This window comes from Pipra filicauda, unplaced genomic scaffold (assembly GCF_003945595.2).
Source record: "Pipra filicauda isolate LSUMZ 115617 unplaced genomic scaffold, ASM394559v2 scaffold293_size922472_pilon, whole genome shotgun sequence".
In the NCBI taxonomy this organism is placed as follows: Eukaryota; Metazoa; Chordata; class Aves; order Passeriformes; family Pipridae; genus Pipra; species Pipra filicauda.
In genome coordinates, this window is record NW_024104413.1 from 773,995 (window position 1) to 800,270 (window position 26,276).

General features: G+C 40.7%; 3 protein-coding genes across 8 annotated transcripts in view; all 3 read left to right on the top strand.

Annotated features, from left to right (window-relative positions):
- MXD4 (MAX dimerization protein 4) overlaps nt 1-5,647 on the top strand; it is a 41,034-nt gene extending 35,387 nt beyond the window's left edge. For all 6 annotated transcript variants that reach the window (XM_027712804.2, XM_027712805.2, XM_027712807.2 and 3 more), the window contains one exon: nt 315-5,647. In XM_027712804.2, the coding sequence (XP_027568605.1) occupies nt 315-463 (149 nt within the window). In that variant the 3' untranslated portion in view covers nt 464-5,647. The remainder of the gene's footprint in view (nt 1-314) is intronic.
- A 7,575-nt stretch (nt 5,648-13,222) lies between these two features.
- Nucleotides 13,223-26,118, top strand: HAUS3 (HAUS augmin like complex subunit 3). The gene is made up of 4 exons (XM_027712803.2): nt 13,223-14,194; nt 19,885-20,321; nt 21,943-22,171; nt 23,469-26,118. Exons 1-4 carry the CDS (start codon nt 13,292-13,294, stop codon nt 23,733-23,735), a joined length of 1,836 nt encoding a protein of 611 aa, XP_027568604.1. The 5' UTR covers nt 13,223-13,291; the 3' UTR covers nt 23,736-26,118.
- The window catches only part of POLN (DNA polymerase nu), a 94,267-nt gene continuing 93,647 nt past the window's right edge, over nt 25,657-26,276 (top strand). Inside the window, exon 1 of the mRNA XM_039382998.1 lies at nt 25,657-25,726. The gene's annotated coding sequence lies outside the window, so the exon portion shown is untranslated. The remainder of the gene's footprint in view (nt 25,727-26,276) is intronic.

Consider the following 26,276-nt stretch of genomic DNA (forward strand, 5'->3'; position numbering starts at 1 on the left):
CTTGTGCTATTACAGCCTTTGAGGGTCGGGTTCTTGCTAGATCAGTGTCATGTGCAGGTTGGAACAGTTCTGGGACAGCATTTGGTACTGATGTCACGCAGTGTATTTATGTGGTTGAGGACAGAAGGGATTTTAATTCTCAGGTGGACAAGATGATCATTTCCTCAGGAGTTACTGTGCCAGTTCTTTTTGTTTTGATTACTGAAAATGAAGCATGATTCACGTTCCACCTGAACGCTGATTGACACTGGCCCATAATTACTTGCCTACAGCTGCTGCCTTTCTGAAAATGTGCCTTCTTATGTTTTCTTTAGAAGTAGACATTGAAGGAATGGAGTTTACTCCAGGTGAAATGGACAGTATTGGAAGTGCCAGTGATGCTGAAGACCACTACAGTTTGCAAAGCGGTTCGAGTGACGGAGGTTACACACATTCCCGCAGACTGAATGCCAGGCTCTCATAGTGCCTGAGTTACCTGTTCAACTCAGGACCATCTGACTGAAGCACTTATATATGAATATTCCAGAGGTGTCAACTGCCACTCTTCCGGGAAACCCCAACCACAGTACTCTGACATGGAGGTTTCTTACCCACGGTTCCCTGCACTGTAACCACAATATTAGATATTGTAAATCATGGGTTTGCTGCAGAGAACTGTGGTTAGGTACAGTTGTGACTTAAAGCTAGCTTGATGTAGCCATACTGCAAATTAAAGGAAATAAATTATGTCATTCCATTCAAGAAGAATTAAATTCAAACTGTTGGAAGCATGGCGTAAGGGAGTTTGACAGTTATTTTGATTTTGCAGAAACCATTTTTTGAACATGGAAGAATAAATGGAATCTACAATGTGTTAGTGATTCAGAGATACAAAAAAACCTACTTTTTGTGGTATTTTTTCATGAAAAAAAAAAAAAACAAACCCCCAAAATATTTTGAATGCTGCATAGTGGGCTTCATAGAGCAAATTCTTTCAGCAGTTGTTTGGGTAAAGCAGGCAGATAAATCTTCAAATCTCAGATGATCTTTAGAAAAGGTTGTATTTACAAGTCACTACTGTACTTCAAAACGGGGGAAAAGCCAGCTCTAATAATGACTTCATGTGGGATGATCTCAACTTTCTTTTGCTTTTTGTATTCAATATCCAACCAGCAGCAAATCATTCTATCCATGTTAATGGGAGCAGTAGAAAGCAACATGGCAGTTTTAACCTGTTATCGTGGAATGGATGACATCTGAAGCATTTCAGTGGTTTTATGGGTTGTTGTTTTCATTTCTTTCTCTGAAGAATACAGAACTCAAGTGATCCAGTTTGTGATAGTTAATCTTTCCTTACAAGGAAATGAAATCTGTTTGCTTGTATTTTTTTTCTTTTCTTCTATTTACACATGTCAATACATTTTTATGGAAGGCATGGCTTAAGATTACAGTATTCAGCTAGAAGATAATTATTTTTTTTCTTTTGCACACTATAATTGCATTTTCTATTCTTAAAAAAAAGTGCAAAAAAATTAAAATGTATGCTGTAAAACAGCAAAGTTTATTTAGTACTCATCAAGCTGTTCAGAACATATTTACCCAACTTGTAGCAATACTATGAAGATGTATTTTAATACAACTTCTGCTTAGTGAAGTCATTAGAGCTTGGCTTGCCGGGTAAGAAAAAAATGGACCAGTCTTTGCATTACCTGTTTAAAGAAGGTCTTTTAAAAAAAAATAAAGGAAGGAAAAAAAAAAGGAAAAAAATTAAAAATTAAAAAAAAAAGAAAAAAGCTATAAACACTTTTAGGGAAGTGATTTTAGCAAGTGTAGTCTATATTTCCTGTAAGAGATTTTGTATTATATTTTCCTAAATGTTCTCATTTACTTGTATAGGGAGGGGAATGGTACAGACCCAGACCAGAGTCTCAGGGACTCTTCACCTTTGTCATATTGTGCCTTGGTGACCATTTATGTATGCCTCTCCTTTTCATTGTTTAAAGGACAACTAAGCTTTGTTTCAAGACCCTCTGTTCAAATGGTCAGTTGTCCACCTTCTTGCGGACGAAGCAGAGGTGTGTATTTATATCTTCACCCTCTCACAACTGATTCAGTGTGGCTTTAAGTAAAATCATAACATTAGGTTTTGGTGCGAGGGTTAATTGTCTTTGTATGAGCCCTCCCTTGGATTCTTCAGCACCCAAATCTATATTTTGTTAGCTTATAAAGTCAGGGTCTCTGTGAGACCAGCGCTCAGTGGCTGAGGAAACACAAACGTACTGTGTAAGGCTATGGGATGTCCAAGTGTGGTGCCATTTTTAGCATTTGGATACAAGACCTCATGACAGACTGACCATAATGATCAAAAACAAAGGTTCAGTTGTTCTTTCAACATCTGACATACGTGTCCTCCCTTTGGCTCTTACAACACGGGGTAGAAATATGAAATCATTTTGTGGCAGCTTACAGATCCTTGTTTGCACTCTCGCTTACTGCTTGGAACTTGCCAACAAGGAAAACATACATTTAATTTACATAACCTAATGGATGGCCACCCCTACTTTGGCTCTGGGGAGGGGCCTAAGGTTATCAACTCTGGCAGCTGAATTAAAAAATAATTAACAATTTTCTGTGATGCAGGTTTTGGTATTACGTTCTATACACCTTGCATATTACTAAAATCCTCATTGTTGGGGAAAGCACACAGCAATATACTCATTGTGTGTAGCTGACAAGCAGCAGAAATTACTAGCTCCTTTGGTGCATATGTAACTAATTTCCAAATCATGGAAAAAAAAAAAAAGAGTTTACTTTAACACACGACTGTTAACAGGAAAAAAAAAGGCTAGTATATTGTTGCTGTTCATTTATTATATAATGAACACATTCATGGATTGTAAAGTGTTTCCTTTCATGACAAGCAGCTCTTGCACAGAACCTCCGAATGAAAAAAGATTTGAAACTTACAGAAGGAAAAACGAGACTTTAAATTGAACATTATTGTACCTTAGGTCAACCTGAAATTTTCCTTTTAAAGATGAATGTGCTAACTTAATGAGTTCTTCCACGCTGGGTATCCATGGCTTTGTAGATCTTATATTTTCAATAAAAATTACTCGAATAATCTTGAGTGGAAATAAAAAGGGTTTATTTGTTTTTACTTTTTCAGTTATTACAGCTGGGAGCTATTATGCTGGTAAAGAAAAATGACACCATACTGCCTGTGTCATTCTCCCTCAAGCGCAGCCCAGTTTAAGGTGGAATTTTCAGGCACAGCTTCCCCAGACAGCAGCAGCCCAGTTAGGGGCAATGGCACAACAGTTCCAAGTGTCGGGCTTGGTGGCTGCTCTAACCCCCCCCAGCAGAGCTGCAGTCCCACAGGCTTAGTTGAGACTCTGACATTCCTTCAGGGACACAATTCTCCTGCTACTGAGCAGCCAGTGCAGCGCTACCTGTGGCCGTAACCCCGTGGGATGCAAAGTGTGTTATTGTTATTCATTTTTTTAAGCTGGACATTTGTGCGTGCATCTGTGTGTGCACACAACTGTACCTGTAACCATGACATGACTGCAAAAAGCAAACTGTTGGCTGCAAGATTAAATCCTGCCACCACCTCGGCAGCTCTGCCATGTTGTGTCCTGACGGTGCTTTTAGCAGGCGAGGAGGTACCAAGTGCTCAGCTCATCTTAATTCCCCTGCAATTAGCACATGGGAAAAGAAGGAGTAGAGGCAAGATTACAGGGCTGCTAGGTCTTTTCCTCTGTGGAAAGGGCTCTGGAGAGATGAAGTCATCGAGAAGTTCTTTTTATGGAGACATGGAGGTTTGGCCTGTTTCCTGAGGGGAGAAGAAAGGAAGGGCTTTCCCTTGCAGCAGGCAGGTGTGGGGAGGATACGCACCTCCTCACTGCTCCTGGATTAGCGCTTCCTCCAGCTCCAGGAGCGCACTCTGTCATCACCACAGAGTGGCATAAAAAAACAGCCTAAAATTGTTAGTTTTTTCTGCACAATTCTCCACTGTAATTCAGGGGATGAATCCTCCTTCACATCCAATCTCTCTGCCCAACTTGTACCCTGCCAGGCCCATTGCAGCTGATTTATTTATCTTCTGAAAAGAGCAGGTTTGGCAGTAGAAACTCTTCAACACATTGTTAACCAGAGACTGGATCCTGTATTGTCTTGTGCAAAGGACAAACTCGGTTCAGAGAGTTTTACTGGATTAAATCAGATATAATAAGCCCCCTAAAAATCCATGAGAAGGCTAGTTTTTCATCTGGTGTTTGTATATTAGTTTCTATCCTCATTTATTAGTGTAAGCTTTGGGATGAAAAAAAAAAGACTTAAAATCTAACACAACTTGCATCTAACTTATAGAATTAAGACTGTGTGTTACTTTTTTTTACATGGATGAGTATGGATTCAGCTATACCACACACAGCCCACCAACATTTAGTATTAAAAGTAAAAAAAAAAAAATTCTGAGCATCCAACTGTACCCATTTCAGCACATGAACTTAAATGCCAAAAGAGGAGAACTGAGAAACGGAAAGAGGTGGTGACTGTGGGCTCTGCCTGCAGACCTACTTCTGCTTTTCCTGGAGGTACTTAGCAGTCTCTGCTCCCGGAACAGGTGATTATTTCACCATTTTACCAACTTTTTGGCAGACTGGTAATTAGCGGTGAAATTTTTGATCCTCGCAGAGCAGCCCTGTGGAGAAGAAATATTTTTGAAAACAGCCACATCATCACAGTTTTTAATTAAGTAATATTAATTTTATACACTTCATTTTATGATGGCACTGATAAAGGAATGCTTGCAAAACAAATTACTCTTTCAGAAACCTGTTGTGTTTTTTTTTTTTTAACTGGTAGAGGCCACTGTCTTGTGTGGTATGAGCCAGTAACAGTGCACTGACTTGCACTTTCCAAAATTGGTGGAAGGATAATTGAATCTCTTTAGATACCCTTTAAGGAAGAGCTGTACTCCCTACAAATACTAATGGGGCAAACACACCAGAAATTAATTTCACCAGCAATGAAATGAGCCAATTTGCTTAAGTGACTGCCTAAAAGCACTGTTCTTAATTGGTAGCTGCAAAGAAAACATTCAAGTGTGTTCCGTAACCACCCAGAATTAAAATCCAGGGGATATATGAAACAGAAAAGTCCAGAAACCATTTGGTCATCTTGACTGTTCTCTCTGCCTGAAGTATTGTAAATAACCCCAGGAAAGGATTCCTAGGAAGGCATGGCCAGCCAGAGGCTGGCCCACTGGCAAAGCAGAGGGAAGGCACCCCAATTTCAGAATTTCTTTCTTCCATTTTGCACGAGAGGCATAAACTGTGGTTACACGGGATTTATGGCATTGGAAGGGTCTGTGCAATACGGATGTTTAAGTGATGAAACTTTGGTGCAGGTGAAGCACTGACTGAGAGCCTTCTGCTGCTTACTGGTGAAATTGTTACCTAAAGGTGTTACGAGTGGGTTCTGTGCCAGAGCCTCTGGGTCCCAGAGCCAAAGGAGTGGTTCATAGTTTGTGAGATGCATTTTACTGTATTATACAGATTCATTTGTACGCACGTACATGGCGCTTGCTACGTTCTGTAGCACACGGAGTACTGTGTTGTATCATTATCTCGTCATAATATAAATACAAATTTTTATACCTTTTTGTTGTGGTATCCAGTTTTTTTTTAAAAATGTCATCGTTTGTTTTTTTTGTGCATAGTGTTTCTTCTCTTTGAAAGTCTTTACATGCTGCAAATCTTTACATATTGGTTTAATGACTATTTCATAAGGAGCTCACTGAGTTTTAGCAATTCAAATGAACGGCATGGAATGGAGGCTGAAGTGCTGTTAAAAGTTCTTTTACACACACTGGCCTGATGAAACCCCAATAGTTATTAATATTATTTGTCTCTAACCATAGGTGCTGTATAAATTTCCACTATTACCTTTCTGAAGACAAACCAACCTGTAAAACAAAGTGCCAGCTGAAATGCATTAGTGTCTGTTCTAAGTAATTATACTTGAAATCATTCCAGCTCTGTACAAGGCAGAAAAAAAAAGCATTAAGAGGCAGTCTGCAAGTTCTGCATGTGTATTTTGTTGAATATGAAAGTCACATCACAAGTGACGTGCAGCCAGACAAAAATGAGTATTTTAATTTGTTACTAGGAGAGACGAGACGAGGGACAGAGCTGAAATGCTTTTGTGAATTACATTGATTACTCTCAGCTGCAGTGTGTGACATCCACTGGTTTGTGTGTGTTTTTCACACATGTTGGACTTAAATACAGCAATGTCTTAAAAATACAGAAATAGTAGTTTTAAGTTGAAATTGTGGCAAGTAGCTTGTTGATATGTTTATGTTTGATTTGAGTAGGTTAAGCTGCTGAATCAGTAAAAGTACTCCTGCACAAAGCACAGTAAACTAATTTATCACAGCTTTCTTTGAAATTAACACTATCACAGAATGAGCATAAAATACAATCCAGTCCTTACTAACTTACTGTAAATTAATCTCCAACAGGAAAAAAGCTATCAAACTTTTAGCAGTGCTGTGTTTTGTGACAGCACTTTTCTCAGCACAAGAATTGCATGGGGTAACAGAATTATGACAAATGTGGGGACACTATTTTTGTAAATCCTGTACAGTTTATGACCTGCACAGCTCCTTTTATGACATCTGTCATGTCCTATCATCTGCTTTATAAGCAAAGCAAGTTTCCTCATGTCCAGGAGCTTGCCTTGCCTATCAGGATGAAGATGTTTTGTCAAAATGTATTTAAATAAGAAAGAGCCTTAAATTATAATTAAAATCATAATGATATAACCATCAGGTTCCTCTAAAAGAGGTACTTTAAAGTGGATTTAATGGAAAAGCTATCAGTTATTATTCTTCTGTAAACTGTGAATTACCCAGTGTTTTTAAGGACCGTGGCATGGCAAGAAAGGTGTGATTATGGTGTGGGGGCCAGAGGAAGAGCAGAGTGCTGGAGTCACTGCTGCCTTAGAAGAGCTGGGCCTGGACGAACAGAGATTGCTGCTGATTTCTTTATGCCCACTATGGTTTTACACTCCCCACAGCTCTGTGAAAGCCCCCAAAAGCTTGCTCTCCTGTGCCACCGCTGCCCCACTGGGGATGAGCTGTGAGGAGGCTGATGGGAGAGAGGGAGCAGAGCAAGGAAGTGGGAGGAAGTGATCTGGTCCTGCACACTCCCTGCCGAGGTTCCTGCCGAGTCCCAGTGCATGTTCTCACACACGGGTTCAGTTTCTTAAGAACAAAACCCATTTGCAGACAGCCTGGCTCAGCAGCCCTGCTTGGGGTGCTCATTCAAAATAGGGTCAGGCGAGTAAACAAACCATTTTCTAGAACAAAACAAATCCCCTTGTGCATCACATGTTTAAATACATAGGAGTGTTAGCCCAAAGGTGGAGGAGCTTTTTGTATATTTATGGCAGTGAATCCAACAAAGCTGAAGAAAACTAATCACTTTGACCTGCTTTTCTGGGAATACAAGGTCTCAGAATGAAATCCACCGTTCCTCTGGAGAGAAGATACATGCACTTGGGAGAGAAAGCAAGCTGGTGCCAAATTCCTGTCTTATGACTTTGTTATAATCAAAGTTCACATGGCACTTCAAAAGCCATGCTTAATTCAGAATATATATCTGCTTAAAGGAATGAATTACCTTTTAAAACAGGGTGTTTCCAAAGACTGATTGTTACTCCAGCAATCTCCAGCAGGGACCTCTACCATCCTGCTGCTGCCAGCAGGCGTGCAGTATGATGCAAAATGAAAAAGCTTCTATACAGTTACAGTTCACCAGCTAAAAACCTATTTCCATGTCTCCTCTGAGGGTTTTTTTCCCATGGAACAAAAAAACAAATAAAACCCCCATGAAACAAACAAACAAACAAACAAAAACCCAAACAAAAAACAAATCCTAAAGCAGTAACAAGCAAACCACTTTTATGAGAGTTTTTCATCTGACAGATGTATCCCAGTGGGAGGGTTTAGACTGCCCAGCTGTGACACCTGCTTGGTGGCTGTTTATTACAGCCTTGGATGATGGGTAACCAAGAACTTCTCTCTGAGGTATCAGGCACAGTGATGTCATATTTTGCAGTGGAATAAACACAACATGATATGGATGGAATAGTGCAGAGCTTGCAGACATCCTTCCAGAAATGTTTATGTCTTAATCTGCTGGAATTCACCATTAAATGGCTTGTAAAGGCAGTATCCTATCTCAGCAACCCATCCAGCTTTCAGGCACAGATGCAAAACGACTGCTCGTATTATGGAAAAAAAGGGTAAGGTAAGCCTTTAATTATGTTTTGACTGAACACAACCAAGACAAAAAATGAATCAGAGAAAAACAATCTTGACCCATAAGGATCTGCAAAAGGAAACAGTGAAGCACATGGGGTGAGGTCAGGTGGGGAGAGGGGCTGTAAGAAATTTTGAAGACATCTTTGTAGGGGAAGTGTGTTGTTTAATCTCTGCCCTCAAAGCCGATGGATGGTCTAACAAATGAAAATTTGTTTCCCTTTAGAGGCTTGTTCTTTCAAAATGAGACTTTTATGTGCACAATGTTCTGACCTAAAATATTTCAATTCTAGCCTGAATTCCTATGCCAGTGGGGATTATGAGATCATGCTGTCTGTCAACTCCTCTTTCGTCCATCTGTTCCTCTCCTCCTTTCCTTGATAACTTCTGAACCTTCTGGCTAATTTTCACCAAATTTGACAAATCAGAGATAGGATGGAAGCTGCAATAATAATCCATGATGAAAACTTTCACAGAAATTCTCTGTGTGGGTAGAAAGAAAAACAAATTATTTCCTGCATTGATTGTGGCCCAGTTGAGCTCTTCACTGTTTTCAAGAGGTGGCCACTGGCCAGCAGGGATGTAGCTCCAAACCGGCTACAGAATGAGCATATAGTGCTGCTTGCCCAGCTACACAGACAGGGACATAGGTTTTGGGAAGTGGGACATTGTAGCCATGTGAGTCTGGAAAGAGGGAGAGGAACCAGTCACGCAGGGAACTGAAGGCATTAGTTGCAGCAACCCAGAGAGACAATTTGATAGAAAAAAGACAGACAATCTTTTATCAGATGTGTCTTCTTTCATCTAGGATGTGGACTTCAGTGGAAGAGCTGAATTGCTCTCAGGACAGCAGAATTTTAGGAAGTTTTCTAGGTATTTAAAATTTGCCTTTACTCAGGCATTTTTTTACATGAGTAACACTGAAACACTGATATTTATGAAACAAAAAAACCCAAACCACAATACTGTGAAGCACAACCCTGCAAAACACTGCTGTAGGAGAAGTTGCTTTTACTGCAAGTAACTGACTGAACTGAAACAGCACAGTCTTATGAAATAAGCTGGTGAATGCTTTTGTTCCTTTACCGTCGGAAAGACACAATGCACTCCCAGCTGCAAGACGATTTGAAAACTTCAGCCAGCCTAACTTGCAGCTGCATATCAGGCTGTACTCTGATGGGAAGAAATTCAGCATTACAGCTCCTTTTACCCAGGAGAACTCACTGCCACGTCAGGGTTTAATCTAAAAGTGTCTTGCATGGACCACATTATACCAGAAATCAGCATTCTGTACTTTTTGAGTGATAGAGGTGCTGATTTTGATCTAGAAAACCTCATATGAGTTAGTCTTAGCTATGCTGAGCTGCAAGGTTGCTCATTGCCCTGTGTTGATTCCTTGCGACAATTGCATTGAGATTAGAGAAGCTGAACATTTAGGACAAGCAGTGGGAGGGCTCAGCTACCCTCATATGGACTGGGTCAATGCTTATCAGGGTGAAATGTAGAGAGAATATTTCTGGATGCAATAGATTTCTAGAATACCTGACCCTACGAACCACAAGGAAAAGTCATTCTGAATTTAGTCTTCAGCAATGCAGAGGATCTCATTCAAGACCTATTAGCTGCTAAATAGTAGCAACCACAATATAATTAAATTTAACACTAAGAAGAGATCAAGACAAATAAAGCAAACAGATACTCAGTTTTAAGAAAATGACCAAAATGACCTATGCAAAAGTGGGGAAAATGCCAAAAACCCCTAAATGCACAGTTTGAAATGAAGAAGCCTACAAACACCCAGAAGGCTTAAAAAATACAGTTCTAGAAGCCCAGGTGTAATATCTAACACAAATAGAGAAACGTGGCGCAAACCTCCCCTTGCATGACTCAATGAGAAATTTAAGGAGTCTATTGCAGGGCAAATAGGGCAGCCCAGAAAAACGTGGCACACAAAATGTAAACAGGAAGCAAAGACGTCTAAACTCAAGGAGTGGCTGATAAGGGATGCTCAAACTGTTAATGACAAGTTTACATGGTGCTTGACTGAGAACTAGCCCTTGCAATGCAGAAGAGGTCCCACAATCTATGCCGAGAGCTTTCTGGGGACTCCGTGGGCCACAGCAGCCAAAAAGCCAAGAAAACAGGGTGCATTGTAAGGAAGGGCACTGGAAATGAAGATTTTGTAGAAAACCTTGGTACACCCACACCTTGAGGACTCTGTGCAGTCTCATCTCTGCACCTCCAGCAAGGCACAGTGATGTTGTAAAAGGTTCAGGGGACATCTGGAATAATGGGAGGAATGGAGCACTGCCTTTAAAATAGAGGCCAAATTTTGGAATTGTCCAAACTGGAGAGGACAAAGCTGAAGAGCAATGTACTGATGGTTTCTAAGTTGCCATGAATACCATGGGTAAGGTAGATTCAGAGGTGGCATTGACAAAATCAATGCTAGTGCCAGGAATCATCTGACAGGTTTTGCAAAGGGCTAAAAAACAATACAGGAAGTGCCTTTCCAAGGAGCAGGTTCTGGGATGTTACGTTGAGAAGTTTTGGGGGGATATCAGCATGTTGAAGATGACATCAGACAAATCCATGCACATAAAGGCCATGGATTTTCATCAGGGGTGAAAATCACCGTCACAGCAACAGTGGGCACGGGTGGCAGAAGCGTCGTGTTTGGGTACAGGCACGGGGAAGCTGGTGGGCCCAGCGGTCAAAGCGCTGAGCGACATCAGTTGCACTCAGGTCTGCTCCGTCCTCCAGTTCTCGTGTGCTGCGAAGGGGAAAATAGGGGGCAAGAGCCGGGGGGAGCTGAGGGGCTGGGGCTGAGGAGACATAGCCGAGGGCAGCTGAGGGGACACAGCCGAGGGGAGCTGAAGGGCCGCGGCTCAGGGGACACAACCGCTGCCCCGCAGCCGCCCTGAGGGGAGGGACAGCCCCTGACGTCACCAGCGGGCCTGGCGCGAGAGCGCGTGCGCGTGCGCCCCCGCGGGGACGGAGGCGGCGCGTGGCGGGCGGTTCGAGCTGCGGGCGCGCCCTGAGCCTGCCCTCAGCTTTCCCTGAGCCTTCCCACAACCTTCCCTCAGCTCTCCCTCGCCGTTCCTTCAGGCCTCCCCTCAGCCTTCCCGCCGCTTTCCTTCAGGCCTCCCCTCAGCCTTCCCGCTGCCTTCCCTGCGCCTTCCCTCAGTTTTCCCGCCATTTCCCGCCCCCCTCCCCTCCCCTGGAGCCGCCGCTGGGGCCGAGCAGACGCTGTGGTGAGTACGGAGCGGGTACTGTGGGATCGGGGCGCCACCGCCGCCTTCCTCCGTCCCCTCGTCGCGCCTCGTCCCTCTCCGGGCGGGCTCCTGGCCGGGATGCCCGCGGGGCTGGAGGCACCGACGGCCCCGGGGGCGGGACGTGGCCCCTGAGGGCCCCGGTCGTGCGGCCTTTGGGCGGCCCCGTGTTGGGACGGGGTTGGCGGGTGCTTCCTCGGGGCTCCGGGGTTATTGTTTGCGGTGTTGAATGGCAGCGCCAGGGCCGTGGTGGCCCGGCGTGCCCGTGCATAAAGCTGTGTGGGCCCTTTGTCGCACAGAACCACAGAACAGTTAAGGTTGGAAGGGGCCTCCGGTCTCCAGTCCGACTCCCCTTCCAAGACAGAGTCACCTGGAGCAGGTGACACCGGAACGCGTCCCAGTGGGTTTGAAATGTCTCCAGAGAGGGAGACTCCACACCCTCCCTTGGCATCCTGTTCCAGTGCTCTGACACCCTCAGCGTAAAGTTCTACCTCATGCTGAGGTTCTGCTTGCTGTATTTTAGTTTATGGCTATTAACCCTTGCCCTGCCTCTGGACGCCACTGAAAGGAATCTGACGCCATCCTCTTGGCACCCATATTTATTTATGCCCTGTTTAGCACTGAGGGCAGAGGAGAGTTGGAAGGCCACCCTGTGACATGAAACTCGCATAACAATTTGTTTCATATGTAATCTGTAGCTCTGAGTTAAGTCAGATGCATGGAATTTCAGAGGGACACCTTTACTTGGTTCAGCCCTCCAGGCTGGCTGGCAAAGTGGGGTCTTGTGGTGTTTTAGAAACAAAGTATTAAATAATTATCAAACTAAAAAAAAATCTTAATATTACCAGACTGTTGCAGACAAGGCCTCTTGACTTTTTTGATAATTTATCCATTGCTGTCTGTTGCACACACTTTAGGATCCCAGAGCTGATGATTTGTTTGCTGGGAAACAGCAAAGCAGCAAACTTCTTTTCCCTGTAACTTTTAAGTTGTGACTATTTTCACAAGAGTATTTACACTGATCTTAATTTTAATTTGTTATAATTGGTCAAAAAGCCTGCAGTATTATGTTGAGATATTTATATGTTAAAGAATTTCTTGTTCCATGTTCAGAGGAATCTTTTAAATGAAGGTTTAGAAGACAAGATTCTGATGGCTACTGAGGTAAAAAATAACCCTTTATAACCTAGATCTCAAAATGCAGTGTAATAGCACTGTGGTTTTGTTTTTAGAACAAACTGAAAACCCCACTAATTTTGGAAGCATTAAAATGATTGTGGGTGTTTTTTTAAATGAATGTGAAGAAAACTATAAGTAAGTCACTTTTGCAGGCCAATGAATTGCACAGTATTTACACCTGTTGCTTTTGATGATGCTATTCTATTTTAATAATTTATGTGAATTAAGGAAAAATGTAAATACTTGCAAAGATCAGAGATATAACTGATGTAAAAATGTGTCCTGATTTGATTAACAAAATATATCCTTGAAATAAAAATTGGTTTCTAATCTTTGAATAGCCACTCTAATCCAAAACATCATTTGATTTTTTTGGTGTGATCTGACACTTTCTTTTTCCTATGCAGACTCTTTTTTTATTAAAATACTGAATATTCATTTTAAATGGCAAAAAAATTACAGCTGGAATAATTCCCCGGATTTTTTTCATGCATTTGGATCTTTTCTGCTTACAAAAAATATTTTAATCATGAGCTGTGGAAAGGATTTTGTGGAAACTCTTAAGAAAATTGGATATCCAAAAGCCGATGAGCTTGATGGAGAAGATTTTGACTGGATGTTCGAGTCTTCGGAAGAGAGATCGTTTCTGGAGTGGTTTTGTGGAAACATAAATGAGCAGCATGTATCTGAAAAAGAACTGCAAGATTTTGATAATCTTGTTGAGTGTGGTAAGCCCATCTTGGAAGGACATGCACTGGATGAAGCCCTTAAAACTTTGAAGCCGATGGATTTGAAGAACAGTAGCCAAGAGAAGGAGGAGGAAGAGGAGGAACTGAAGACATTAGAGGATGAGCTTCAAACTCTTCAAAACTTAAAAAAACTTCAAATTCATCGGCATAATAAGCTTCAACTGATGGTCACTGCAAACAGCCATTCGTTACAAACGCTGCAAAGCAAAGAGGAAGAAGCACAAAAAGATTTGAAAGAAGCTCTGGAAGTGTTTATTGTAGCAAATGAGAAGCTCGACAGTGAACTGCAGTCTCTTGCGGATGCAGCAAAGAAATTTGCCTCTTTCTTCAGTGCTTCAGATTCAGAACATCCAGTGTTTTTTTCCCAACTTTCTTTGGACAAGTATTTTTCTCTGGAAGAACAAAGCACTGCAGCACTTATCTCGCACATAAAAACCCATTTAAATCAAGGTATGTCTGAATGTGTTGAAAATTCACATGAAGGCAGCTTTCAGCTTGAAGATTTAAGCGAGCCAGTCACTTGTGAGGGGACTGATGAAACTTCTGAAGAGACTCAAGAGGTAGCCAGGCTCCAGACAGGATATATTTGTGCTCAGCATCAGCTAATTCAGCTGCAGGCTGAAGAGGAGGGCATGAAATCAGCTATCAAATGTGCAGAGAGCATGCTGCAGTCCTTGGACAAGGTAAGCTATGGGCACTGAAAAGATGAGGCTGCACTCCACACAGAATTCGGTTTTGGGATTTCTCTGCTGACCATTTTCAGCTTTCCCCTTTTATTCATGTTCTCCTGTAAACAGCACCTGGTGTTGTCTTTTAGTTAACCAGAATTCCCAGGATTGTCCTAAACCAGTGTTTTGATCGCACACACTCACAGCATATAGTGGCTGTGTTCAGCCATGAGAGAAAAACACACGCTATCATGTGGAGTGGTTTTCCACTCAGAAGCACAGCATTCTCTCTGTCAAAACACTTAGCCAAGGTTGGTCCTCTCTTTTGGTGCCAATTAACTAATGCAGGTGTAGAGTGACTCAGCTTGTTCCCGTATCTCCCCCTGTTTTCTTTGGACCCACAAGGTTCACTGCAGAGGGGACCAGGACCCGGGCTTTTTGTCTTTGGGTTTGTCCGATGCACTTCCAGAGGACTTTAAATATTAAAACCAGACAAATTATTAAAAAACCTGCTATTGATGCTGACATATTACCCAATACACTGGCTCCTGTATGCGTGGCCTGCACTGAATGGGCCAATGCAGCAGTAGCTGCCATGATTACTGCAGAGATGACAAAAGCAATTAGCCATCCAATGATGATTTCTTGATTGTGTTAACAGTTTCATTAACTTGCTATATCCTGCATCATCCTCCCAGCTTCTGGTTAGGTTCACTGGGAACCACAGTTTGGCTCTTCTGCTCATGGAAATTATTACTGATAAATTGAGAGTAGATACATTCTGATTTGTAATACAATTAAAATAGTAGGGATTACCTACGGGAATGTTAAAGGTTTTGTTAGTCACACTAATCACAACATCAGGTGCGGCCAAGGAGGCATGTGAGTGAGACTCATGACTGAGTCATTATGCCAATTAGTAAGAGTTAGTAGACACAATGAATTATCCCTAGAATATTTTCTTCCATGTACATCCAGGCAGGCCTTGTGCCGCTCAGCGTTCACTGGTCTCCTTCCGGGATTCTCTGAGGGACAGTGTCTGTGGAATTGGATTGCATGTCGAGTCTGTTCTACTCATATAAGGTTTCATCAAACGTGCTGGAAGTCAGTGGGGTCCTGAGGGAGACAAAGCACAGGCCTGCTCCTTCCCCATGCCAGTAACTCAATAGGACCTTGCCACAGGGCATCTTTGTGAGTTTTTGTACAATACCTATTGATCCAAATTAAAAAAATTAAGGGTAAATACAGCTTCGTCTACTTGGGATGTCACATTCCCCCTTTTTTGTTTTAAAAGTATGGTTTTTAATACAGAGTACACATTTCTTGCACCTGGGATAGGCACAGGTGATAAGATTATAGTTAAGGGGTTTTTTTGTTGTTTGTTTGTTTTGGTTGGGATTTTTTTCTTTCTTTCCTTTCCTTCTTTTTCTTTCTTTTCTTACTTTCTCTTTTTTCTTTCTTTCCCTTTTTCTTTCCCTTTTTCTTTCCCTTTTTCTTTCCCTTTTTCTTTCCCTTTTTCTTTCCCTTTTTCTTTCCCTTTTTCTTTCCCTTTTTCTTTCCCTTTTTCTTTCCCTTTTTCTTTCCCTTTTTCTTTCCCTTTTTCTTTCCCTTTTTCCGTTGGTCTTCCTTCGTTCCTTTTTTCTTTTTCCCTTTTTCTGTTTTCTTTTTCCCTTTTCATCTTTTCTGCTTTCCCTTTTTCTTTCCCTTTTTCTTTCCCTTTTTCTTTCCCTTTTTCTTTCCCTTTTTCTTTCCCTTTTTCTTTCCCTTTTTCTTTCCCTTTTTCTTTCCCTTTTTCTTTCCCTTTTTCTTTCCCTTTTTCTTTCCCTTTTTCTTTCCCTTTTTCTTTCCCTTTTTCTTTCCCTTTTTCTTTCCCTTTTTCTTTCCCTTTTTCTTTCCCTTTTTCTTTCCCTTTTTCTTTCCCTTTTTCTTTCCCTTTTTCTTTCCCTTTTTCTTTCCCTTTTTCTTTCCCTTTTTCTTTCCTTTTTTCTTTCCCTTTTTCTTTCCCTTTTTCTTTCCCTTTTTCTTTCCCTTTTTCTTTCCCTTTTTCTTTCCCTTTTTCTTTCCCTTTTTCTTTCCCTTTTTCTTTCCCTTTTTCTTTCTTTGTTACATTGTTTTCTATCAGTTGTATTTTCAAGGAAGATTTAAACACATATCAAAACAATCCCCACGTACATATTTTAAGACAACAAATGATCTGGCACTGTTCTAGGTTCCTGAGGATTCCCAAAGTCACAAACACTGAGACACGAAGGGTGTAAGCAAAGCAAATTTATCCTGTTACTTGCGATAGCATTCCATACACACTGACCCCTGAATTTCTGCGAAGCTGCTGAGCAGGAGGAGAAGATGGACATGGTACTTGGCGGGAGGGGCAGGCAGGCCATGCACCTTTCAGGGTGTCCCCGGGATCAAAGCAGGGTGCACCCCCTGTCCAACCCAGAACCACCTCTCTTATATCCCCCTCGCAGGAGTGGAATTTTCCAGTTGTGACTTTGGCTCGTGTGGCCAACGTGCGACCCGAGACCACAGTGGCTTATGGTACCAACTCCGTGCCAAACTCAAGTTCCCACCAGTTAACCTAATCTATTGTTTCTCTTTCCAAGGTTCAGTATTCCCAATAGTGAAACTATGCAATGTTTTCCCATGCCACATTGACAAGCACAACCACAGACCAGCTATGGCAGCATCTCAGACACAACCCAGGTCCCTGGCACAGGCATAAATCAGTCAATCAATCTGAAGTTTTAACATTTTTTTTCATCACTTTTAGTATTATTCTTAACTTTTTTCTTTAAATCTCGACTGTGGCATGTGTGTGAGGGCATCTAATTGTACACATGTACCTAGGCCTAGATGTTTTTTGGTTTAAAGCACAAAACACACTGTAGAAATAACTTCCCTTTTTTAAAGTTACCAAGAACAAAGTTATAGGCACTCAAATTATCAAATACATTCAATGGTTCCAGTGCTGTGTGTCCATTCTTCAGATGATTCATGTATTTAAGCTCCCTTTTTATTTTTTTTATGTTCCTTTGGTTTCATGGTTGAAGTTCAGCTCTGACACGTTGGCAGCTGTGGAGCTTGGAGAGAGAGGGGAGGCTGCTGTGGTGGCGCACAGTGAGGTGGGGGGGAGTGACCGGGCACTGATTTTTGGGGGTCAAATCCCCCACCAGAGGTAAATTAGCATGGTTAAAGGCAGGAGACAAGAGATTATAATGAGTAAAGGTAGAAGACTGACCCCTCACCAGAGGTCTTAAACCCCCTGTCAGCAGGGAATATAAACCAGGCTGATCAGCAGCACAGATAGAAACGGCAGGTGGTATAGAATCATAGAATAGAATCATAGAATCGATTGGGTTGGAAAAGACCTCCGAGATCATCGAGTCCAACCCTTGGTCCAAATCCGGTCCATTTACTAGATCATGGCACTCAGTGCCACGTCCAATCTGCGCTTAAAAATCTCCAGGGATGGTGAATCCACCACCTCTCTGGGCAGCCCATTCCAATGCCTGATTACTCTCTCTGTAAAGAATTTTCTCCTGATATCCAACTTAAATTGCCCCTGGCGGAGCTTAAGCCCGTGCCCCCTTGTCCTATTGCTGAGTGCCTGAGAGAAGAGACCAACCCCCACCTGGCTAGAACTTCCCTTCAGGTAGTTATAGACGGTGATGAGGTCACCTCTGAGCCTCCTCTTCTCCAGACTAAACAACCCCAGCTCACTCAGCCTCTCCCCATAGGACTTACGCTCCAGTCCCTTCACCAGCCTTGTTGCTCTTCTCTGGACCCGCTCCAGCACCTCAATAGCCTTTCTGAACTGAGGGGCCCAGAACTGAACACAATACTCAAGGTGTGGCCTCACCAACGCAGAGTACAGGGGAAGGATCACTTCCCTGCTCCTGCTGGCCACGCTATTTTTGCCTTCCTTCTCCCCAAAGAAGTCGTCCAACAAGTCTAAAAGAGTGTATTTTCAAGATGTCCAAATTTAAATATAATATTGCCATCGTTTCCTTTGTCCCTACATCAGGCTCTGTTACTCTCAGCGGTTGCAAAGCATGTATAGAAGTAAATGTTCCAATTGCTCATCCATAACCTCATGTCCTGCTGCATTCAAGACCTGATGTAAGACCTTTAGATAAAGTCTGTGTTCTTGGGGAATTCCCTGCCCCATTATTACTACACAGCTCCACAGATTCCTGTCCCGCAGGCTCCGCTGTCCCATTCTAACGAGATGAATGCTGGCACTTACCAACCCCACTGAGTTGCGGGCGCTTAAAAGGGTCCAGTAACGCAGGTCTCACGTGGGGGTCACCAGATATGGGTGCTGGAAAGATGAGGATGCACTCTGCACAGGATTTCTCCCACTGACCGTTTTCAGCTTTCCCCTTTTATTCGTGTTCTCCTGTAAACAGCACCTGGTGTTGTCTTTTAGAATTCCCAGGATTGTCCTAAACCAGTGTTTTGATCGCACACACTCGCAGCATATAGTGGCTGTGTTCAGCCATGAGAGAAAAACACACGCTATCACGTGGAATGGTTTTCCACTCAGAAGCACAGCATTCTCTCTGTCAAAACACTTAGCCAAGGTCAGTCCTCCCTTTTGATGCCAATTAACCAAATGCAGGTGCAGAGTGACTCAGCTTGTTTTCCCACAGAAAGCCACAAAAAGTGGTAGAAAGTAGTGGAGTTTTAAACAGACAGCCATGTTCAACTGGATCTAGTGAAGGGAATTGCTGAGCTATTGTTATTTCAACTATTTTTATTTAGTGAAATTATGCTTCTATGAAGTTTTAGTCTTGCTCACAAAACTCATCTTGTGAAATTACCTTCTGTCATTAGAAGTTCTTCACTTTGACCCAGTACCTTTAAATCTCCTTTCCAGAGTTACTACCTTAAAAACCCTAGAACTTAGTACTACCTTTCTCGTTTAGTTTGGCTTTGAATTTTTGAATTCGAACTGGCTTTCTGTTGTTTTTACAGTAAATGAAATCTTAGCTTTGGTTACAATTTTAGGGTATTGAGAAGCCACTGTGGTAAATGTGTTCCTGTTTATATTGTGTAGCATAAGCTTAGAAAGTTTTAGTTTACTGACTCTTTTGAAACTCAAGTATTTGTACCAAATAAATGAATCTGATAGTTGAAGCCTCAGAAATCTCTCAACAAGTGAGTGACAGGCAGATATGGCTACTGGAGTTTGTGAAGAAATCATAATGAAAGGAAAGGTATTCGCTTGTGCCACTCATGGAATTACTTGAGACATCATGTCAGTTTGTATATTTTCATTTATGGGTGACTAGTATAAAGGACTTGATTGATTAGAGTAATTTGAAAAAGATTGATTCTGCCAGCAGTGTTGATCATCCAGTGAATATAAATAATTATGTTTGCATGTGAGATTTCAGTTAGACATGTTTGAAATCAGGGTACTGGGTAAAATGGAGCTCTTCTATTTTTAGCACAATAAACTGTTTCCTGACCCTACAATTGAATGAAATTACTTTTTACTGAAATATATTTGTTTGATATCTACTTTGTACATCTGTATTTACCTTATGTTGTAAAGTTCTCTTAAACTACTTGTGGAATTTTCATTTAATTTTGTAGGTAGATGTAACATAAGCACATGAACCTTGTGTGAACTGAAGGAATATTTGGAAAGTGGCTGGAGGTAACTGTGAAGAAAATGACGTATGTTTTGTTTTATGCAGGATATTGAACAACAAGAAAACCTTGATGCCAAAATATCTAGTTTAAGTGATGAAATTTCAACAGTTAAACGAGATATGGCTCAGATAAACAACGAAGAGCTGCTTCCCCTTCTGAAAGAGAAAGCACAACTTTTGACTGTGCCAGTGCTGAAAGCCCACTTGGATCATCAGATTGCTCAGCAGGATTGTTGCACTGCAAGACAAGATGAAATATGCAGGCACTTGATGAGACAGAAAACATCGTTTGAACTTATTGAGCTGGGCTGTAAAATGGAGATGAAGAAACACCAGGAGATCAGCTGTCAGCTTGAGAATTTGGTAGAATCTCTGAAGAAGAGCACTGATGAGTTGCAGCAGAGACTACAGGTGATAACTGAGCGAATTCAACCTGCAAAGCCAAAAAACACTATTAGTCCCGAGGATGGTTTCTCTTGCAGGTGAGTGTTATGGTCACTATTGAACTTTGACTTGCTTTGAAATAATATCGGGGAGAAGGCGGCTTAGGCAAACTAAGCCTTTCCTGTGGTGAAGTTCTTAGGTACTTGCTGTAGCTAATTAGAATTTTGAATTCTCAAGAACCGAAGTCTTCAAGATATGAAACCTGCTTCTTCCCTGTCCTTTGAAATTCTTTGCACATTTGCCTGAGGAAAACCTTTTCAATTATCAGTCTTTTTAATAGTGTTGAAGTATTCCTAAGCAATATCCAGAAAATAATGGATGTTCAAAGCCAAACCTGTCTTATATGGGGATCTAGGACCTCCTGAAAGCTACTCTGGAAGGATAGACATTAATAACAGTAATTTCTCAGTTTGATGTGTGGCCTCATCAGCTGAGCCGGCAAAAACCCGTGTGTGGTAGGAGAGAGGAATGACTCCTTCAGTCCATGAAATGTGTTCAGCTCATTTTTACTGCTTGATTTCTGCCTGGTTTGAGTGTCCTGTCACCCATGCAGGAGTCTGGTTTTTCACTGTCTAAGTAGTTAAGTCTCCCTGTAGCTCAGGTGGTACAGTCAGAGATGTATGCTGGGCTGCTGTTCTGTCAAGACTAGACCTTTTGATGAGGTGTATTGTATAATTACAGGTGTGTTACTGTCAGACTTTCCCTCCTTTAGAATGGAGCTTCAGGTGTTGGGGTTTTTTAATAATTGCTAAGTGATAGCAGAGTATGGTTTGACATAGTGAATAACTGCACTAATGAGGCAGCATTAATTTTGCTCCCATTGTGCGTTTGCATTGTCAACTTGTAACATTTTTGTTCGGGTTTATTATAAAGTCTCCAAGTCACTGAATGTTGTCTGACTACTTTTTCCACTTTTTTTTTTTTTGTTTTTGAAAAGGGAAGGGAGGTTGAAAGAGTTAAAAACTTTAAAGGGTTTGTAAGCAGAAGACACTCAAAAGAAACTCAGTTACTTTTGAAATATATCTCCTTTTACTAAAGCCAGTCTGATTTTATATTAGGGCTCAGCTCCTGAAGATTTTATTATGCAGAGGTGGTAGTAACACTTGAGCAAAGTTATCTGTGATCATATTGGCCTGTTCCTGATGCAGTGTAAGAGCACAGTTTGGTATAGCATGTAACACTGTCTTTTGCATGACTTGTAACTAGCTGGAGAATTTCTCTTCATAGGAAACAGGAAATACTCCAGTAAGCTTGAAAATGTTACAAAGATTGCTCTTATTTTTATTAGCCACTGAAGTCAGCTTTTTTCAGCACTTCAGAAAAAAAGCATCTTATTTTGCAGTTCTTGGAGTGTTGGGATATAGTTGGCAAAAGCACACTCAACTTCTAATTGCATTCATTTTGTACTTACTGTTACTTTGACATTTCATCGCTGCTAATTTAATATTGCAATATTTTGGATTCCTGTTAATCACTAGCTATATATAGATAGAATCATGAAATCAGTGGGAGATAGAGCAGTGTAGTAAGAGAGCCCTGAGCAATACTGCCTTTTACTAGTCCTCTGAATTCTAAGCATGGACATCTTCTCTTGACTAATGATGGTAGAGTGCTTAGGAAACTTAGAAATGCTTGTGTGTCTTACTTCACTTGTTACAGGCTATATGAGCTCCTGGAAGGAGGAAATAAAAAACAACAGTTATTTAAAACATACAAAAACCTGGAGCGGATGGCTGAGAAGTTAAAGCAAGACTGTGCTATGGTACAAGAGCAGATAGCAGCGTCTTCTCAAGAGCAGTCTCTCCTCTTGTCCAACCTGGAAAGAAATGTAGATGCCCTTCGTGATTCTCTGTATTGTGGAGGAAATCAGCTGCAGCTCCGTAGTCCGGTAAGCCCTTACTGAGTTATTAGAATTATTACATTAATGTGTGTCATGTTCTTTTACTGACAAAAATGTGGTGTGAAGGCTGTAGACACAAACTGTGTCCCCACTTGTCAGCAACAAATTTATTAGCATAATGATGATGGACTCTGTATTTACTTGTTCTTGGCAAATGTTGGATTTTTGTAAATGCTGGCAGGTAATAATTTTTTGTGTCTGAGCAAATTGTTGCATCTAACTTAATTTCTTTCAAAGGCATGTGCAGTCCTGTCAGTTTGTGGTGTGGGAAATACGTTGTCTGGATAGGGTGTCACTGGAAAACTCATTTAAATTTCTCTTTATTTCAGATAGGCTTTTTTCTCCCCTGTTACCTGTAACACGCCAGTAGTATGGTTTGGCCCCTTAAAAAGCCTGACTCATTTGGACAAAATAAGAATAACAGAATTTTGAAGGACAGTTGTAGTAGGACAATCCTGCTACACAGCTCTCAGGCGTTGGGTTTAGAACATCTTTTAAATGGGAATAGGGTTTGTTAAATGCTACTTGTTATGGTTTTTAAATCATTGTAGATACTTCAAAAATGCATTGAGGGAAATCTCCTCTTATGTAATACTTCCTTGGTTAATTACATAAAAATAAATTTAACTTTCATCTGTCAAGTGAATTCACAACATATAGAACAGTTTTTATTAAAAAATGAAACTGTAATTGGAACAGTACATATGTAGGGACTATACATTATTAAATCAAATGCCTGTCTATTGACTCAAATTACCTCTTAAAACATAGTGACATCTCCTTCTACTGCTACTGTTTCTCAAGGAAAGTAATTCTTTTAATAAGGAAATAAAGTGTAAGTAGGTGACTAGTCTGCTTATACTGAACTATCATAAGAATACCAGTTGGGAAAATTGTAGCTGGTAATTAATGATTTAATTTTAAAATTGATTTGGCTTTTTTGTTGTGGTCTCTTTTTCCCTTTTAAGATTTGACTAGCAATGAAGACTTTTAATTGATTGAAAACGTCATTCACTCATCTGTCTAGGTCAGGTTTTATGGTTTTAACTCATCTGGTCGACAAGTAAATGAAATTACATCTTCATAACCTGATGTGAGTTCTGTTACATGAAGCTCAAAAATTGAATGGAATCCCTTACCACCTTTGTTTCTGTTTTTTTGTGATTACTTTTCAATTGCAAATAAAAGTGGCTTCCCAAAGCAAAAAAAAACTTTTGTATTTCTAGTTCAGCTAATGTATTAATAGTATAAAAATATTGATTTTTTGTCTTCTATTTTTTGTTAGGAACTTACTGAGCTGTTTCCTCAACTGGAATTTAATGTAAATAAACTAAAGCAACTCCTTGAGGATCTGGGTGCTGATCTGAAGTTGAAGAGAAGCATTCTAGAGTCCAATAAGCTGCAACAGATGGAAAGAGAGTTGTATGTGTATTTTTTCAAAGATGAAGATCACTTGAAAGAGATGGTAGAGAAACTTGAGCAGCAGTCTCAGGCTAAAACCAGTGGTCTGGAAGATGAGAATTTCACAGCCAATGGAGTTCCTAATGTCTAAACTTCAATGTACTCCTAAGAAAGGAAAAAGTTAGTGTAAACTGTCTACAAGTTTGTGGAATAATAAACATTAGCTCGTCCAGGCTGACACCTGTCACTGCAGTGTGTTTGTTACCATTGGATTGGGTGCTGCTTTGCAGGCTTTGGCATCTGCCTGCTAAATTCAATCTCAGTTTTGTCAAAGCTCTTGGATACAAAGTAATGCATTGTTTAATTGAAAGAATTATGTTCAGGCTGCCCTTCTCCTGGCCTGTAGGTTCATTTCTGCTGCACACAGCGTAGCACCAAAAGGAACATTTCATACCCTTAAGTTTTCTTGCATGCTGAGAACCTTTGATTGTGAACCACAAAATAAATGTGGAGGAGGCATTCCAGATTTTGGAACATGAGTGTAATGTGCTCATAGTGAAGAGGAGAGTTCTCCAAGGCAGATATTCCATGATTGTTTCCCTTACAGTTCTCCTAAGAAGATTCAATTGTCTTAAAAATGTATTGGAATATGTACCAGAATCTGTTTTAAATACCAAGACCATCTGTTTTAAGACCATTCCAACATCTCTTAATTTAACTTATGGCCTGTCTTCTCCATTGAAACCAGTCCATACTTATACTGGGCTTGTCAAAGAAGAATAATTTTCAATTTGTCTTTTGGACATCTGAGTTTGCTCTGTAATTTATAATGATAGACATTTCAATTCAGAGTGCTGATACTTTCATACTGCTGCTTTCATGTGCATTGTTAGCCTGTTTATCAAATTTTTGTATAGCTTCCTAATATACCAATGGAACTAAATAGGATTTTATAGTATGATAACTTGAAGTCTTTTATATTTTGATGGGATTAGCTGTGCTTGCTTTCAAGCATTGTACATATTGATGAAGGTTAGTATTTCAGCTTTAACTTCAGTAACAGTAGTCTTTAAACTGTTTTGATGGCAGACTTTTAACTTTTATGTGAGCATAACTTATTTTGAGATGTTTAATTTTTTTTAGCTTACTGGTTGAGTGTCTTTATGTCTGGATTTCATGCTGCTAAACTCTGTACTTTGTATTTATTATGAAATGCCAAACTCTATAAATTCAGTTCAGTGTGGTCAATATTTATGGTGAATCTGTGTGTTGGTTTTAGGCCTGTTCTCAGGCATAGTGTCTTGTTTATATTTAGTCTGCTGGGTTCTCACTTTGGTGTGCCCCTGGGGCTGTGACTGCTGCTTCCCACCCTGAGAAATCAGGGAGCACTTTAACCCCGTGTAGGAAAGAAGTGTTGCTCTTAATTATAAAAGTTAGGAGGAGCTGTGCGTGGGGAAAGATTACATTTCTGACTCCTGGAACATCAGGGAAAAGAAAGCCATTCTGCCTCTCTCTCACTTTCCTTCACACACTTACTGGTTTGAGCTAGATAGATACAGCCAGTTCTAATGCAGCAGGATGGATGTTCCTCTTTGAATCGAGATACAAATGTTTGCACTTGTAAGTATTCAAAGCTGCAGTCTGCCTGTGGTCTGGAGCTAAGAAAAATATTTCCATGCAAGCAAAGGAACTATTGTTTGCATGATGGTTAAACTTGACAGTCTACTCCTGATCTGGATTTAGTGAGAAGACCAGAGTAGCAGGACTCCACTTGCTACCTTGTATAGGAATAATTTAGTAAACAGCAGTTTTTGGTGGAGTGATTGACTTGGACAGCTTGGATCCTTTAAGTGTTTTTAAAATGTTGGATATTTCTTCTGTGTTTTTGTTAAGCTTTATGCATTCTTCTAGTCTAACTGTAAAATAACAAGGCATCAGTATGGACACCATTATTTGTGATTCTCCAATGTGTGTTGTATCTAAGAATTTTGCAAGTATTTTGTATGTATTATAGAATATGGCCAGGTCAACTGGAAAAGCTACTCTTTTTCAGAAAAGGGTAAAGTTTAGGACAACAGTGGTGGTCAAAGCTTGTAGAGACTGTAGATGTTGCTGACCAGTTTCTCAAACTGACAAACTGTAGTATTTTAAAGTTACTTGTATATAACAGTACTTGAGTGCCTCAATTATACAAAATTTAGGAAACAGAGGTCTTTTATGATAAGTATTTTCTGAAACAGCACATGATTAATGGTTGTATACCATGCTAGTAATGTGTGTTTCTTTCATCTTGTGTTGGCTCAATTTTGGCAGTTACTTGACAGTTGGTTGTTTTTTTCCTAATAAAATCCAAGAACCAATAAAGTAAGTGTATGCATGTGCTAGACTGGTTTAAAGATACTGAGGGGGAAAAGCATCTCAGACATACATCAAATTCTTGATTTATTTGCTAGATTTTTTTTTCTGGTACAAATTAGCTGTACTTAAGAGTGCTGATTTTTTTATTAATGTATTAAAACACTGTTTCAAAGATACCAGTCTTTAAAAATTATTACATTTTTATTTACAATATGTTGCTAACAGACATGTCTGGGAGGAAATGTAATTTTGTATTGAGAATGAATGACTGAACACGTTCACTATGTTTGCAGCAGAATATAAGTGAGGATTGTTTGTGGCTGTGATTAATTGA

Bases quoted from the DNA above. Each gene is read 5' to 3' on its own strand.
- HAUS3 (XM_027712803.2), top strand. From the start codon at position 13,292: ATGAGCTGTGGAAAGGATTTTGTGGAAACTCTTAAGAAAATTGGATAT. The intron at 14,195-19,884 runs GTAAGCTATGGG...TGTTTTATGCAG, and splicing joins TGCTGCAGTCCTTGGACAAG to GATATTGAACAACAAGAAAA. The intron at 20,322-21,942 runs GTGAGTGTTATG...CACTTGTTACAG, and splicing joins GAGGATGGTTTCTCTTGCAG to GCTATATGAGCTCCTGGAAG.